The sequence below is a fragment of the Chroicocephalus ridibundus genome, chromosome 1 (assembly GCF_963924245.1).
Source record: "Chroicocephalus ridibundus chromosome 1, bChrRid1.1, whole genome shotgun sequence".
NCBI classification, from domain to species: domain Eukaryota; kingdom Metazoa; phylum Chordata; class Aves; order Charadriiformes; family Laridae; genus Chroicocephalus; species Chroicocephalus ridibundus.
In genome coordinates, this window is record NC_086284.1 from 18230022 (window position 1) to 18248129 (window position 18108).

Sequence of the window (18108 nt, forward strand, 5' to 3'; positions counted from 1 at the left end):
TGTGAAATCTGCTGTTGAAAGAAATTAGAAGGAAGAAACCATTGTTTACTGGTTTGTTTAGCATATATATCTGGTAACAGAGTTGTCTTCTATTCGTCAATTATACCTACAAATCCCTTTGGATTCTGAGTAATCATGAACAAATTTACAGACAGGTTTCTTAATTATTTGTTTTTCTTCCTTGGACTGACAAGATGACATAGTTTACAAATAAACAGAAGAACGTCACTGAAAGAATAGAGATGTTGGCAGTCATACTCAAGGACTCTGGAACTACTGCTAATTGGTTCTATTGGTCTATATTGGAAATGAGAATGAGAACTAGTAATATCATGGTGACAAGTGGTGTCCCTCAGGGTTGGGACCAGTACCATTTAATATTCATCAATGACATAGACAGTGGGATCAAGTGCACCCTCAGCAAGTTTGCTGATGACACCAAGCTGAGTGGTGCATTTGACATGCCTGAGGGGCAGGATGCCATCTAGAGGGACCTGGACAAGCTCGAGAAGTGGGACCATGTGAACTTCATGAGGTTCAACAAGGCCAAGTGCAGGGTCACGCACCTGGGTTGGGACAACCCCCAGGGTGAATACAGGCCGGGGGATGGGGGGATTGAAAGTAGCCCTGAGGAGAAGAGCTTGGGGGTGTTGGTGGATGAAAAGCTGGACACGAGCTGACAGTGGTGCTTGCAGCCCAGAAAGCCGACCTCATTCTGGGCTGCATCAAAAGAAGCATGTCCAGCAGGTCAAGGGAGGTGATTCTGCCCCTCTACTCCACACTTGTGAGACCCACCTGGAGCCCTCAGTACAAGAAAGACATGGACCTGTTGGAGTGGGTCCAGAGGAGGGCCACAAAGATGATCAGAGGGATGGAGCACCTCTCCTATGAGGACAGGCTGAGAGAGTTGGGGTTGTTCAGGCTGGAGAAGAGAAGGCTCCAGGGAGACCTTATTGTAGCCTTTCAATACTTAAAGGGGGCCTACAGGAAAGATGGGGACAAACCTTTTAGCAGGGTCTGTTACGATAGGTCAAGGGACAATGGTTTTAAAACTAAAAGCAGGAAGATTTAGACTAGATGGAAGGAAGAAATTTTTTACAATGAGGGCACTGAAACACTGGAACTCTCGTTTCCTGGAGAGGTGGTAGATGTGCCATCCCTGGAAAAATTCAAGGTCAGGTTGGGCAGGGCTCTGAGCAACCTGATCTAGTTGAAGATGTCCCTGCCCATTGCTGGGAGGTTAAACTAGGTGACCTTTAACAGTCCTTTCCAACCCAAAGTATTCTACGATTTAAATATTGTCAGCTCTTCTAAATTAAAAAAAAAACCAACAACAAAACAATGTCATATTCATAGTGAGAATCCATGATGTCAAATTAATTTAAGTTCGGTTTCTAAACATTCCTGCCCTAGTGTGATATGGTGTAACAGTACCATTTTTTTATAAATTATGTTGTGATAAGTATTTGAAGGACAGTAAATTATGTTGTATTTGCAATAAACTTACCATCATGTAGTCAGGTTGTTATCTACTGAATATTTAATATGTTGCATTTTCTTAGGGATCCAACAAAATCTGCATGTTGTCTTGATCATGGATTCTACCAATTTAAATTTCACAATAAACTGTGAAAGTAATCCAGCATTTTACAAGAAATGTCAGGTTTTGTGGATGGAAACCTGGTCAGAAAACAGTATGAAAAAGGTAAATTCCATTAATTAAAAACTGTGACTTGTTTAAATTAATATCTCCAAAAATAACTGAGCTTTGTTGAATAAGATCAAAATATTTGAAATTGTGAAGGAATGATTGTCACTGTGCTTATTTAATCCATTTGTGCAGTCCTAGAAAGACAGAAAATTCTACAGAACATTTAAGTAATATTAGCATTGCTATTTTTGTTCTCTCTGTGTGCTGACTTGTACTATGACTCTGAACAAACACAGCATTCAAGAACAAAATACAAACAGACTGCAAGCAAAATGTTAAAGCCAATTATGCTGGTATCTGCTGTCACTAGTGTTCTTGACAGCTAGTTTAAAAATAGGTTTGATGTGTGTATTTGAGTTGCTATAGATCTAAGATTACACTGTAAACCTTATGTTATTCTTGAATCTTTGTTAAGTGTTTTGCTTGATGGAATGGAGTCAGTGTGTTCTTTTTAGGATCAAAATCTGCATATTTCAGGACGTTCACAGGGTAGGTTTGAGAAAGATATATCTTACTTCAATATGTTAAGAGATTGCCAAATCTAAATCCAATACCCTGAAAGGCTGCCACAGCTTCACGGCCCCAACTTGAACCAGTGGTGAAGCCGAGCACGTATTCCCAGTAGGCACACACACAAACACACGTATACAGCACATATATACGTGTCGTTAGCCACGCAGAACAACACAAGCAGAAACCTTCACAACAAACATAAACAGCACTGTTGGCATCATCCTGTTCCTCTCTCTCAGTGGTCATAATGAAGGTCTGTTAGTGGGAAATATGTACGTGTGCAGAATGGGGATCCCCCTAGTAGCTGGGCACAGACACACAAACCCTCCAGTAATTGCCTCTGGATGCTCTGGTCTCCCCAGTTGCTGGCATCTGGATGTACAAGCTCCTGAGGCTGCAGCCCCACTCCAGCGGCTGGTGCACACTGGTCCAGTAGCCAGTAACTGGGCTTAGACACCCAGTCTGTCTGATAGCTGGCCTTCGATCTAGGATTTCCCCATTGTGTCCTGTGCAGACACATACGTGTACATGTACACACACACACAGACCCATGCAGCCACGTCCCATTTGACTCCCAGACTTCCTTCACAGTCTCTCTTAGGCAGTTGGCTTGGACCTTCTAGTCCCTGTGGCGGCCAGCTCCTGTGGGTGCCTTACCAAGCCATTGTAAGTGTTGTGCAATCTGAAATGCTCTTCCATTGAATCCCATCATGTGTCCCAACACTCCTATGTGGTAACCCCCTCAGTCTAGTTTGTAAGCTGATCTGTCCTCTTCCATTGACTCATCATGATGGGTTTCATGCCTGGACCATGGGGTTGGTTGCTCTCTTGGGAGAGCCATGGGAGCAGATGGCACAGAGTGTCCATTTCTGCCTGGGTAACCGGGGCTTCCCCACCTCCCATCATGCCTCAGTTTCAATGGCAGGTTGTACTGAAAGTTCGTTTTGGCAAAAATGTTTGGAACAGCTCTGTCCACCGTTAAAAATGTTTTTGAGAGTATTTTCACTTTCACTTCAGTAGGGTTTTTTTTTAAAGTGGAGTCTTATCATTTAGTTGTATGCCAGAAACTTTGAATATACTTATTTTATTTTTTACCATTGTACGTTGTATAGTTGCTAATATATGAAGGTAAGCCCATTCTTAGACCATGAAAAAGACTTCAAAGAATTAGACTTAGTCATTGTTTAATTCCAGTGTTGTATCTGCAGCAGTTGTACCTAAGGCTGTCTGATTTCCTGTTGAGTTGTATATCTTTTTCATCTTTGACATTTGTGGTATTGTAAGAGTTCCCTGGGAATTAATTGCTCTTTCTTACAGCCAGCAAAAGCTCCTCTGCTTGACAGAACAGGAAGTTATCAGACAGGGAAGGGCAGAATTATCTTTTTAATGCTATAAATATTCTCCAAATACCTTATTCTGAATAAACCTATCATATTCAGTCTTTTCAAATGAGAAACTAAATTGAAGCTTTGGGTTTTTATGTTAACTCAAATTTTCATTGTTTGTAATTTTCATACAAAAAATCATGTTCATTTTTTTAGATACCTGAAATGCTTCTATATGATTCAGATGAACAAGAAAAGACTGGAAAAGCACATAAGGAACTTCAGAAAAAACATTCAGGTAATATTTAAGGGGACCCACTAGTTATTATTATTAAACACTTACTCAGTTCTGTGTTGGACATCGATAATAGTATAGATAATTTGAGTATGTTTGTCCCAGCGTATTCATAGACCTTGGTATTGTTCACATGGCAGATGTTTTGCACAAGGGAACAGTAGTCTGGAGCATACATCCTGGCTCATCACACCCAGTCTCTTCTGTCACAAGCAATCATGACGTATATTCAGTTTTATAAACTGATTAAGCTGCATCTTGTTTTCTTTTTTTTTCTGTGTCTTCCTTCTATGTGGATGTTATTTCACAACCTCCAAATTTTATGTTTTGAGAGTTTTTCAGTCTATATGTTTTCATTATTCTTGTCCTAGACCTGCTTATTTTAAATTAATAATTCTTTAAATCCAATTACTTTAATTTCTTGTAATGCCTCCTTTTCAGAATTATTTGTTTTTATAATAAAACTTCAAATTTAACCATTTTAAAAATAGGGTGTCAAACATAATCTAGCAGACCAGTGACAGCACTCATTTACATAATAATGCTTTTAGCCACTTTTATAAAGCATTAGTCTAAGTAGCACTTAGAAGCCGTAGAGCCAACAGAGTATAAAATGGTAAGTGGTTCACTTGGGGTTTCTTGTTTGTATTCCTTTTTAATAGGCATTCCAGCCCATCAGAATAATGGCCAAATTTAGGATTTAGTGTTCATGCTACCATCCGTCTTTATCCTGGATCATGGTACTTAAACTATGCCTCAGTACTTATTAAAGACATTCATTTATACGTAGATATGTTTTAGCATTTTTTTTCTGTTGTGGGGTAATAACATTTATTTTATAGTATCTTTGAGCTTCTTTTGAGCAACTGTTAAACAAACTGAAAGACCTGGAATGTTCAGAAAAACCTTTTAGTCTACCTGTCATAGGAGACAAGGGAGAAGACATAAACACATGGACTTCCTTTCTAAAAATGTCCAACTATTTTCAAATTTAATTTCTGTGGAAATAAAGTTTATTTTATGATTAGCCCTGCTGTTCCAAACATCAATGAAATTTTTTACAGCTTTGAAACAATTTCAGTTTATTTCTTTCTGAGGAATATGTATTTCAAATGTAATTACATGTTTTTTCCCTAAGAGTACTATGAAAAAAGTATATTCTTTGTGGTATTTTGAATGCCCTTAATTCATATCTCAAAAAAACATATTCTGTCGTTCTTCCTTAGTTAATGTGAGATAAGAATGAGCATGTTATTATCCATGTAACACATTATGTTGTACAGGTGATTCTGATTTTCTGAAGTCATTTCTGGCAATCCATGAATCATGTAAAATGTATGGAGCAACGCCTAGTAGGTATATGACATTCCTTCATATATACAGTACCATCAATAACAGTAAAAGAAGAGAGATAATAAAAAGGCAGAACCACTTGCAGGTATGCATTTAAAAGATTTTTAACATATGGCTTTTCAAAATACTCTCACGTTTGGAAATGTCTTGTGTATTAATGGGCTGTAGCTGCTAACGTGGTTGTGTGAGGTGTCCTCTGTTGGTATATGCTCATCCTGTGGTTTCAGGAGAGAAATAGTATGAATCTTAATGCACATCTCTGTTCAGATGCCTCAAAGAGTGAAGAGTGGTTTCTTGGTTTTGTTAATATTTTTCCTCGAGAATGTATCAGACTGGGTATGTTTTCTTAGAAGAGTAGAAAGTACTTGAAAGCACTTTAGATTTTTTCACCCATATGTACTGGAATTGTGTTGCAAACAACCCGTCATCTTTCCATCAATTTAAATTTTGCCTCTGCTTGTATAAATTTTCCCCATGTAGCTCCATATTCCACCCCTTTCTTTATATCTCTACAGCAACGTCCTGCTTTGTGCGTTTCTTGTGTCCTTCTAGTTCAACAAGATTTTATCTCATGGTGCTCTTGTGTAGCTTTGGCCAAGATTCCCTCTGTTGTGATTTTGTCTCAATTTTTGTTTTGGAATTGATTTCAAATTCCTTTTCCACACATCAGACTTTTAGACAATTCTAGACCAAATGCAGTTCACCTCACAGATGTCACTTTACTCCTGTTCCGTACATATAACATGCTTATTTTTGAAACACATTTGTTATCTCTCCAGTCATACTTCCTTCCCTCCCTGCTCCCACCAGTATATTTTTGGAAAGATCTGTATGATCCTTTAGGACATGTAACTTTTGTCTTTACCCTTCCTTCTTTTTCAGCTCCTTTTCCCAGTGACCCTTGCTGCTATTCCTAAACCACACTTGCAAAGCTGTGTTTCTTCTTAAAGCATCTGTCAAAACCAAATGACTTCTTTGCCTCTTATTCTAAACTGTTTTTATTCTGCCTGACAATATTTTTCCATTACTGTAGTAAGCAATTTAAGAAGATTTACGTTTGTAATGATAGAAATTGCTTTTTTATTTATTTAGAAAGTAGCTGTAGTTTGCTTTTGACAAACACTCATTTAGTTGTTAAATGCTCTGGTTAAATAAAAATAATGATTTACATGAAAATTAGAGATGTGTATCCTAAATCAAAACATCTTCCAGGTAATATTTTTTTCCAAATTTATCTTGAAAGAATTCTGTTACCTGGTTACTGTAGAATAAATAATTTAGAAAGTGTGAAGAAAGAAAATAGTCAATCTGAAGCATAATTGAAGCTTTGCTTTATGTATATCTATGTTCTTTAGAGAACGTAAAAATATGCAGAAATAGGATAATCTGATTTGTTTCCATTTGTTTAATTTTGATAGATTTCCTTTTAGAGGAGATATAATTATATGGAGTTAATATCAGTTAATTGAAATGCTATTGAATTAATGAGAAAAAGATTATGTACTAGTTGCTGGTCCATTAAAAGTTTGTTATTTTGAGAATTTTGTTTTCAGCTTTTTTGATGTAGTAATACGTCTTATGGCGACACATCTAGAAGTGTCAAATCTCATTTTGGGGTTAAATAGTACTAAGAAAATGTAAATAATATCGAGAAAATATGGAACATAAATTAAAAAAATTAAGAATATTAGTCTACATCGCCCTTAGTTTGTGCACACTGTTTGTAACCAACCTTCATTTAAATCTGTTGAAAATTCATTGCTAAATAACTGCTTATTATAAACCTTTATAGGCAGGTGTTTCAAAGCTGAATGAAGCTAAAGCCCTGGTAGATGAACTGAACAGAAAAGCTGGAGAACAAAGCATTTTACTCAAAACGAAGCAGGATGAGGCTGATGCTGCACTTCAAGAAATTACAGTATCTATGCAGGTATTGTATACAATCACAACAAAAGTGAAAAAAAAAGAGATGCTTTTGTATTTTTGGTATCCATAACTGCCTGTGATTTGTATCCTTTTCAAGGGTTACAAAACCTGATGCTTTTACAATAATTTTCGTAAGGTAATGGATAAGCCCTGAAGCTTGAATAAACTTTGAGCAGGACAGAGTACCATATTTGAACTGATTGAGTAGGAAAAGATCAGTGCAAGTTTTTCACCTGAGCCGTATTTACTGCTCTAGTTTAGTCTGAAAGTTTTCCTAGAACATCATAAATCCAAACTGATCCATTTTATGTTTATTATAGATAGAAAAATAAACAAACAAACAAAACCAACCAACCAAACAACTGACAAGTAGCATTATTTTAAGTAACAAATACCAGGAATTAAATTTGTGGACTGTTAGAAAGTATGTATTTCATGAGATCCGATCCTCTGAAGTTAACCTCAAAGAAGGTTAAATAATATCTGTGTGTTCATCACTCCTTGAATTTTTATTCTTCAGCTCAGAGGTAGACCTGTTTTTTGAGGAGGCAGTTTTCTTTAGTGGTGTTTTCTCAGTTAAATGAAATCATTGTGCAGAAAATGGATCTCTACATTGATACTTTCAGAAATCATAAATGTAGGATAAGCCGTAACGAATCTGCTGTCACTGCACTGTTTGTTTTGTCACTGGTTTAGTCTGATCGATCTGACGGAAACTTAAATAAAGAAGCTGAACGACAAAGACAATCTCTGTATGCAGTAAAGTAGATGCTTGCTTTTTCAAACCATTTGGTTCACAGTGCTTTAAAGGTGCATTACTTCCCATTTTTATAAGTCTACTTCCATTGGCAATTTTTAAGACTTTTAGGCTCTATCTGCCTACTGTACATGAATTTGAATAATGATGATTGGCTTGGTGTGTTCACTGCTGGCCTCAAAGAATTTGTTATGCCATTTTCCCCGATTTCTGTTTTAGATCTCTCTGCTGCTGTCCAGTAGAGTTACAGGTTGTGTGGGTAACACACATTACTTTGTAGGACAAAATCAAAGAATAGGCCAAAAGCAATGAAACATGATGGGCCCACTGACATCAGAAGAATTACAGAAGAATTCTGATTATTTAGATTAGCATAAAGTATAGGTGCCCTCTAACATTTTAATGTCACTTCAAATGTTCTAGTTTATGTAAGAGAGAGGGCTCTAATACATACAGACTCTTTTAATCTTCTTTCAGAGCAAGGCTTTTGACCTACAACTGAATTTTAAGGTTTTCTTATTCAGACCTGTCATTCAGTACATGTACATTTGCATGAAATGTCTGATCTAGTTTTATGTGGTTAATGTTTTATGGATTTGAATGTAATCTTCAGTGACATGCTGTTCTATAGCTTGGGTTAAGCGCTCAGAAAGATTATTATTAATCTCAAGGTTTTTTCTGCTTGTATACATGTGTTACCTTCTGCTCCAAGTTTAACTCAGCTCGACAACTGCTGGTTATAATAATGTGTTATATACAGGAAAATATATAAAAACGTAAACTCTGGGCTTGGTTGTCTTGTATCTTTTAGGTGAACTGAGCCTAGCATATTATTGTAATTATTTGTTTTGTAACTGGTATTGGTGGTCCCTGTTTCATTGGGGGTTTTTTTTGTAAACTTTAGGATATGTAAGGTCCTTTTTGTTGTTGTTTCATGTAGTAGATATTTATTGTTGTACTGAAGTGCTTAGGGATTCTGGAGATGGCCAATAGCTGCTGCATGGCAGGCACACATCACACAAATCCAGGAAAAAAAAAAAAAGATGCAAACCCAAACAGCTTGTAATATATATGTAGGACATAAGACAGGTAACCTTACAGACACAAATTTACAAGTAAATAATGTATTAGTATTTTTAGGCTAATAGGCTTTAGTTCCAACACAACTGCTGCTTTTATAAATGTTGTAGAAAAGGAGAGTTTTAGTGGTATCATGAAGGAAATAGAAATATGAACAGCTACAAATACAATGGTAGGAAGCTACTACTTTCAAATGTAGTAAGAATGTTACAGAAGCTGCCACTCTTACCCTTTTAGAGGAGTACTGACATCTTGATAAGGAATGGGAAATCAGAAGCAAGGAAAAAAGGTCATAATGACCCTCAAAACCAGAGGTACAGATCTTGTCTGTGGTAAAGAAAGGGAAGGAGACACAGCGAAAGCTAAGTAATATAATAATTTAGCTACATAAATATAAGCTTAAGCCAAATGCTTATGTATTTTATTGAATCAACCTGTCTAGTATCAAATAGTCTCAGATGTTTTATTGTAATCGATATTGTGGAAATTATATTATAATCAAGACTAAAAGAAATAAGACACCTAAAGGAATAAAGTCTGTGTAAATTTGAAAACTAAAGGTATTGTTTTTTTTCTTAGAGTGCAAGTGAGCGAAAAACAGAAATGGAAAAAATAAAACACCGGATAGCAGAAGAGGCTGCAGAAATAGAAGAAAGAAAAAGAAAAATTGAAGATGAACTAAAGGAGGTTCAGGTAAGAGATGAGAAGGACAAGTAATGTTTTACACTGTGATTTTATTTGACTTACTCAAGTACTGCCATGCAAAATGGTTCTGCAAAATTCATCCCTCCATTTCTTAAATTTTGCTCTAAGTTATTTTGGTATTAAAACTTTTATGCATAGAAAACAGTATTCTATTTGTCAGATTTAGATTGTCATTTTGGCGTTTGTGTTCTATTAGATCTTAACTACAGAAAGAATTTTCAGGCCAAATCTTTCCTCCAGTTGCTGTTTCTGTGCTGCCATTGTCTACAGCTGGGTCCTGCAAATTTTATGGAATATTTTTCAATTACTAATATCTTACATAGACTAACTACATTACTCCGCCTTGGTCAAACTGGAGTATCATAGGGCTTGGTACTATTCAGTTCAATGGAAATAGTTTAATTACAGATAATTTCCAGTTATTACTAAATTCCGAAAATTATATATCCTAATGGCACTGTAGCAAACTGCTTGCTCAAGAGACCTTATAGCCATTAAGCATCAGGTTTTTTGAGAAGTATGTGTATTCAGTCATTGCTTTTAGTCTCTGTCTTTCATCCCATCCATTTTAAAATTGTACTAAAGAATAAGGAAAAAGTACAGCAACTTAATTTTTTCCCTGTTAAATATCACAGGTGCCAAGGAATTATATCCTTGTATTGAAAGTGACATAGAACTGCAGGAGTAGCGTAAATCCCTTTCTGTGGTCTTTGATAAATATGAAGGATGTGCAAAGTGTGCAGAGTCTTTAATGATAGTCTTTAACTTTCTTCTGTTTTCTTATCATTTTGTTGCTTTATTGATAAGGGCGAAGGCTGTCTGGATTTGTTTAGCTACTGAAAAAAAGAAAGCTTTTGTGACCTGTACTTCTACATATCTTTACAAAGATATCCTCAGGCATGCCTAAAAATAATAATTAGCACCATTATTAAAAAATAGCTGTATAACAATGAACTTTTAAGCAATGAAAGAGCAAAAAACATGATTGATACTAATATCTATATAATGGTTGTGAGTTACAGTGCTGAATAAAAAGTTAGGGAATGTCAGGATTATAATATGATGTTTTATATGGCAATATATCTGTTATCACTTAATAAACACATGACAATTTTTAAATAACTTGTGCACTTGAATAGCTATCAATGGCAGTTGGTTAAGTAATAAAATATGCAAAAAGAACAAGAAATTGTATGAAAACTGAAATGGCAAATGTTCAGTTTCATGTATCCTCATGTCTTTTTAAAATGTGCCTTTGTTTTAAGCCACTGGTTAATGAAGCTAAATTAGCAGTTGGAAATATAAAGCCAGAGTCTTTGTCAGAAATCCGGTCACTACGGATGCCCCCTGACATAATCAGAGACATACTAGAAGGAGTTTTACGGCTGATGGGGATTTTTGATACATCATGGGTGAGCATGAAGAGGTGAGGATTTTATTCAAGCTTTAAACTTAGAAAGTATTTCATATTGTAAATTACTGTTTATTATATTCAGGAGTAATGTGTTCTTTGGAAATAACCCCTTTAACATTTGTTTCTTCTTTACTTAGTTATTTAATTCTTTTTACAGTTTCTTGGCCAAAAGAGGTGTGAGGGAGGACATAGCAACCTTTGATGCCCGTAATATTCCAAAAGAAATACGAGAGAGTGTTGAAGAACTTCTTTCTAAAAACAGAACATCTTTTGATCCAAAGGTAATTCCTGATTGCATTATGTAAAATGAAAAAAGACAAAAAGAAAAAAGACATGATTGTCTGACGTATTTGTTAGAATGAACTTAAATTAGAGAAAAAGTGATGAATTCTGCTCACAGAATTTGTCAATATAAAGAGATAAAAGCGGAGATTACTATTTTGCGTACTGTCTCTAACAGTGAGAATTTTGTTGGTGACTGAGGAGCTGGTGGGATGAGAAGTCTTTATGGAGCCAAGATCCTAGAGATTTTTGTCACTGGTGTAAATTAGAACTCAGATCAAGGAATTCTAACTGGCCCCTTCTGGCCTCCTTGTAGCAGTAAGAGTCGTAACAGTACACTTAATTAAAAAAGGGAGAATAATCATGGTTAAATTTATGGGTGATATTTGAGAATTGCTTTGGCAGTAGCTATAAAAATGGATTCTTAAATACTAGTTCCTTATTTTTAAAAGGAAACTTTTAGTTCCCTGAGAAGGAACACACTGATAAATTATGCATTAATTTAAAACTTCTTAACTTCAGTGAAGCTTCATAGTTGTAAAGACACTCATTATTTTTTTTACACAGATTGATGGCCTACAATATAATCTCTTAGCAACAATTTAAAAGATCAGTTCAGTAGAGGAGCTGGCTAATTGGCATATTTAATTTGATAACTCGTAAATCTGTTGCAGTTATTTTTCCTGTATTTATCTCATCTGCATTACACTTCAAGGACTTTCTTGTAACTGTTGCTGATTTTTTCAGAATGCTAAACGAGCCAGTGCTGCAGCTGCTCCATTAGCAGCTTGGGTGAATGCCAATGTCCAGTATTCCCATGTCCTAGAACGGATTCAGCCTTTGGAAAAAGAAAAGGCTGGCTTGGAAGCGTAAGTTAGACAATGTTAGAAAATAAATGTTCTTAATTCCAATAGTGGTGGGTGAAACTAAAGTTGCCAAGGAGGAATTGAAGTTTATTAAAAACAAAAGATATAAGAAACCGTACCTTATCCATAGGTAATAAAAGGTTCATGCTGAGACAGAAAAAGAGCAATATTTTGTTTTTCCTGGAAGCCATGCCTTGGATATTTTTTGCCCAATCACAAGTTACCTGTCTCAGCTGAAATTTGTCAGGGAGAAACAAACATCTGAGATATGCTTCAGGTGTATTCTGTCAGTGAACCCCATGCTATTTTATGAGATGCGTAGTTCCGTTTTTTTCAGTCATGTACCAAGCATAATCAGTTTCTCCTTAGGCTCAAAAAGATGTGACATAGTCTTATGACCATCCATAACCCGAGGAATCTATACTGATTGTTTTGCCAGGTTTTAAAATTCTGTATTGGAAGATTTTGTTCTGATCTTTAAGAATATATTTGAATGCATTTGAATAAGAACGCAAGAATGCAAAGAATTCAATTTTTAAAGCTATGTGATGAGAGGTAGTCAAAACTTTACATGTGAAAAGAGATTTTTGTTAATATAAATCACAAGAAAGAACTGTGTGTGAACTATCTCTATGTAAATGACTTTCCTGTTACATTTACTTTTTTTTTGTTTGTTGTGGATCCGTAGTCTTAAAATAAATGTTCCATTTTTGTAGTAATCTCAAGAAAACTGAAGACAGAAAACAGAAGTTAGAAGATCTTCTGAACTCTGTTGGTCAAAAAGTATCAGAGCTGAAAGATAAGTAAGTTGGTTTTGTTTATTTCAAGATATAAATAAAAACATTGATGATTTTACAGTGTGAATAATAACATTTATCTAACCAAATGTAACTCCCTGCTCTGCAAGATATTTACGTCAGAAGTAGAGATAATTAGACTATCTATACACTCATTGGAGATAAATAAATACTGTAAGAGTACAGTTCATCTCATCGATCAGAGGAAATGCTCCTTAAAGGTACCTGCTTCTCACTACTGTCTGTGTTGGAAGCCTTCAGTGTAGACATTGTAGACATCAAAGATAAGAAGTATGCCTCTCACCTTTTAAATCTAAGGGAACTTTAATGTCTCCTTTGGACTTTGGAAAAATTCCTGTACAAGACTTCTACTGATCACAGCTCGAATAAAGGCAGTTCTCTTTCTTTTAGGATGGCCTACTTTTCTGAGAGCTAGCTAGCTAGGTACCTCCTTTTTTTCTTAGCCTCTCATCAAGTACGTGACTCACAGTGGCATGAAAATTTCTGTGGTGAACCTTTATACTTTCTCCAAATTCTGTTTAATCCAAGTCTTTTAGTTCAATGTTTCTATTATGTAGTTAGTATAGGAGATACTTTACAACCCCGCACTTGTGCATATTACTAAAAGTCATATTTTGTAGTCTGCAAAAAAAAAAAATATTGGAGAATTCTTGTCATTCAGCTATATAGTGATGTCTTAGATTAACTAGATACTATATACTTGATATTACAGTTAAATATATTACTTCTAAAAGGTGGATTATTAAATGCATTAATTTAATTAAATATTAAATAAGCTAATTAGATATTAAAAATAAGAAAAATAATACCTAAACCTTTCCTGTTGTTTGAGGCACGTTCTTACTTTGTAGTAGTTTACAAAATAGCACACTGTACATTGCACTGGAGTCATCCGTGTGAATTAGCAATATTCTGACAGATTAAATTTACCAAAAAGTTAACGAATGTATAGTATGCCATTGAACCTGCTATTGTCCTGACTAGGTGCAGAAAAAAACTTAACACAAGCACTTAAATCAAGTCAGTCTGTTTAAGTAGAAGAAGGAATGATTTTCAGACATTATAGTCTATATTGCAAACGTATTTTTAAATCTCACCTGTACATCTATCTAAATTTTGTTAGTTAAAAGTCTGCCAATTAGAAGCAGAAAGTATGAAAAAAAAATGTAGTTGTGTTCTTCATGAACAATAAGGGAGGAATTCCTGACAAATTCAAGTAAACTGCTTTCAAAATAACTGTGTATAAGTTTAGTGGTTCATGATAGCGATTACAAACAGTGGTTGTTTTACAGGTTCCAAAGTAGAACAACAGAAGCAGCAAAACTTGAAGCAGAACTAAGTAAAGCTCAGAAAACATTGAAAGCTGCAGAGGTACTGATAAATCAACTCGATAGGGAACACAAAAGATGGAGCACCCAGGTGAGTGAAAATTTTAATAAATATATCTTACAGCTCATAATTTGAAAATACAGTTTTTGCACTGTTAGGAGAATGTGAATTATTGCAATTCTGTATGTCTCCTAAGTGTATAGTTATTTGATTTCTCATTAGAAATAAAAGTTTTTCTTCCTTTGGAAACTTTCTTTTACTTCACTGTACAAGTTACCTTACCTATATCACATAGCTGCAGAATGTGTAAAAAGCTCCAGTATTTAATATAGAACACACACCATTCTTTGACGTTTTTCAATCACAATAATAATGTAATTGTTATGATGGCTGAACATGTCAGCAGTTGAAACCTCCAAGTCATGATACAATCAAAAGGGACAGATTTCGGGAAAGCATTAAACAATCACAATCTTAAAACATGCCTCCTTTATGGCATCGATGTTGGAAATGCAAATGTGGACCTACCCAAAATGGTGGGTTGCTTTTGAAGTCTTCACTTATGCGTTTGAAACTTTTCTGCTTCCAAAGTAGAGAAAGCGAGCATGCCTCATTTGCTCAAATGATGTATTTGGGAGAAGCTGGCAAGCCTTTGAACATGCAAGCCCTTCTTCAGTCTGAAACAGAAAGGAAAATTTTGAGATCTATAAAAGCTGAAAATAGCTATCTCCTCCAGAAAGTGATACCAAGCTTTCTTGGGTATCTTAAAATGGGAAGAATATTCCTACTGGGAGACATGGTCTTGTCTCTCCATTGACACTGAAAAAAGCCTAAACAATTAGTTAGACTAAATGCCTGCATTTTAAAGGACCAGAGGTGAATCCTTCCTGGAGGTTGATGTGCATGATGGAAAGAAATGGAAGATTTTCCTCTGAAAGTAGCTTTACAGCTATTCCATCTGCTATAGTAAGGATTGGGTATATGTGAACTCCAAAGTTTAACACTTCTAAAAGTGATTCCTCACAGTTTTTCACTCTGGTACGTTACCCCTCTCTAGAAAGTTCAGACTATCCATTAACAGTATGCTGTAGACTGAACTGGCAGATGTAATAGTCAGGAACTCATCCTTTATAGAGGACTGTGAAAGAGCAGTATTCATCTCCCTTTAAAGTACAGAGGAAGTAATAAAAGGCTGCTTTTTTGCTTGTGTGTATCAGCTTTTTTAAAATACCAATTTGATTAAAGTAAAAAAATGACGGTACTTTCAAACCAATTATGGCAGCCATATATTATTTTGATACACTGTATTTTTCTCCAAAATATTGGAACGTTTCAAAGCAGAGGTGATGTGTGCAAATGAATTGTTTGAAGGTATATGATAAATGTATTTTATCATGTAAGCCTGCAGTGAATCACGCTTTTAAGTATAATAGAAACATACAGTACTTAGTATCTGTCTACCTATTGTAAGTGATACTCACTAGCTGACTGTGACTAGGGTCACATATTTCTTATTTTTCTTACTATAATACTGTTTACCGAGTTGCTTATAAGTGACAAGGTGAACTGTTCATCACATTCATAGATTTTTAGTAGCTAAATTCTCAGAAACATCTGTCCGTGCTCTGGCCCAGAGCTAGCTAGGTATAGATACCCGAAATGCGAGATGAGGCAGTCTGAACTATATTCTCAATGGCAGGCAAATTTAATTCCGACTTTTTAGTAACTGATGAGAAATATTAACATAGGTTTTGTTTGCAATACACCTATACATTCTGTACTTTTTTTTAAAGGTGTCGGAGATAACAGATGAACTGGCTACGTTGCCTAAAAGAGCTCAGTTAGCAGCTGCATTTATTACTTATCTTTCTGCGGCTCCTGAGGATCAGAGGAAAACCAGCTTGGATGAATGGACCAAATCAGCAGGCCTTGAAAGTAATTTTGTGTATGTGTGTCTGTCTGTGTCTGTGTGTCTGTGTAAGTAATTAAGCTTGATTGACGAAGTGGGAAATGCCAGTGACTTCTAATAAACAGTCTCAGTTGTCTTGGTGTTCCCAAATGAAAAGTGACAACATTTTCTTGCACAATAAATACTTGTATATACAGACTACTTCTTAGGGTTATTCTATTAATTATTAAGATTATAAATACTTACAAATTCTTAAGATTTAGGTCTATAGTCCTTGCTAAAAAAGAAAGGTTTACGTGAATGAACATGTTCACCTTAACTGTTGTAAATTTGCCAGTCCATTCTGAATGCTCCTGCTTATTCACTAATCATTTTTATCTATGTGTATTAATAACACCATTAAATATTTTTATAACATCAGCTAGTTAATAGTAATAAGTTCAAGCAATAAAATAATACATTTAAGGGAAATTTACAGACTTGCACTGCATTAGACAGTCTCCACTGTATATAGAGTGGTAAATGCTTAAAAATTATGCAGACTGTGAATACTAGCACAAACTTACACTCTTTCGTTTATCAGAGTTCGATTTACGGCGGTTCCTGTGTACAGAAAGTGAGGAGTTAGTTTGGAAAAGTGAAGGTTTACCTTCAGATGACCTTTCAATAGAAAATGCTCTTGTCATCTTGCAGGTAAATTTGTTTTTTTGTCTTGTCTTGGAAGTGTTTCAAATTCCACAAATTTCAGGAATATGGCATCTTTCTGGGATTTTGAACTGTTTCATTTCTGTTGTTTTATTAGTACCATAGAACACACGCAGAGAAACAAATTCTGATGTAACTCTGGGTATTCTGTAGTGAAATGAAAAAAACAGTTACAGAAAATACAGGCTTTTCTTTTTTGCTTTTCGAATTTTCTTTCACAGGTCGAACAGACAAAACCTGGTATCGGTCTATTCAGGCTTGAAGTATGAATAATCATTAACACCAACACAATCAGTGGAAGATTATGTACTATATATGTTCACTTTGACATATCATTTCTAATACTTTTTTTCTCAGAAAAAGGATAAGGCTATATGGAGATACCTTTCAAAACATCGATTTTAAACCCTCAGATTTCATCAGATTAGCTCTGTGATAGGATACAGAATGCCGTTCAGTTAAGTCCAGTAGCTAAGAATACTTGAGAAAAGAATGATACTACCGTGTTTCTAATGATGATTCAGTTTCATCATATAGTTTTTTATATATATAATACATAATAGGTATACATATACAATTGCACAATTATGTACATTATATTGTAGTTATAGTCATTTATTAGATCTGCTAGAAAGTAAAGCTTTAATGCTATGAGGAGAATCTCCATTTGCCACAGGTAGTTTGCTTGGATGATTGAGGATTGTATCAAATCTGTTACAACCTTTTCTCCAATTTAAATTTATCTGGCTTTATCATCTTGATATTAGACCTAGTTAGTTATTTCTCAGTTTGATTAAGAAGCTCTTCAATAAATACCATTTTGTACCCTTAAAGCTACTTACATGCTATAATAAAATCTTATTTTCAACTTTTTCCTTAGTTGAATAGATTGAGCTCTTGAAAATCTCACTGTGTGTGAAGAGCTTTTTCTAGCCCTTCCTCAGCTCAAATAATTTTCTTTTGTGTACAGTTTTTTTCAGCATCCTTTTAAAACTGGAATCGGACATGGTATTTTACCAACGTCTTTCTACAGTACAGTTTTTAAGCTTTTGTGCTCATCATCTTTTGATGCTTGAATATTGTCTGTGTTTCCCTGTCTTTCAGTTTGAGATCTGGGTAG

At 35.2% G+C, this 18108-nt stretch overlaps 1 protein-coding gene across 3 annotated transcripts in view; it reads left to right on the forward strand.

The window, feature by feature from the left end:
- The window catches only part of DYNC2H1 (dynein cytoplasmic 2 heavy chain 1), a 178041-nt gene that overhangs the window by 50503 nt on the left and 109430 nt on the right, over positions 1–18108 (forward strand). For all 3 annotated transcript variants that reach the window (XM_063330001.1, XM_063330007.1, XM_063330017.1), the window contains exons 52-63: positions 1563–1705; positions 3766–3847; positions 5128–5282; positions 6990–7127; positions 9540–9653; positions 10931–11091; positions 11237–11360; positions 12109–12230; positions 12944–13030; positions 14338–14464; positions 16168–16309; positions 16867–16976. In XM_063330001.1, coding sequence (XP_063186071.1) covers positions 1563–1705; positions 3766–3847; positions 5128–5282; positions 6990–7127; positions 9540–9653; positions 10931–11091; positions 11237–11360; positions 12109–12230; positions 12944–13030; positions 14338–14464; positions 16168–16309; positions 16867–16976 — 1505 coding nt within the window. The remainder of the gene's footprint in view (positions 1–1562; positions 1706–3765; positions 3848–5127; positions 5283–6989; positions 7128–9539; positions 9654–10930; positions 11092–11236; positions 11361–12108; positions 12231–12943; positions 13031–14337; positions 14465–16167; positions 16310–16866; positions 16977–18108) is intronic.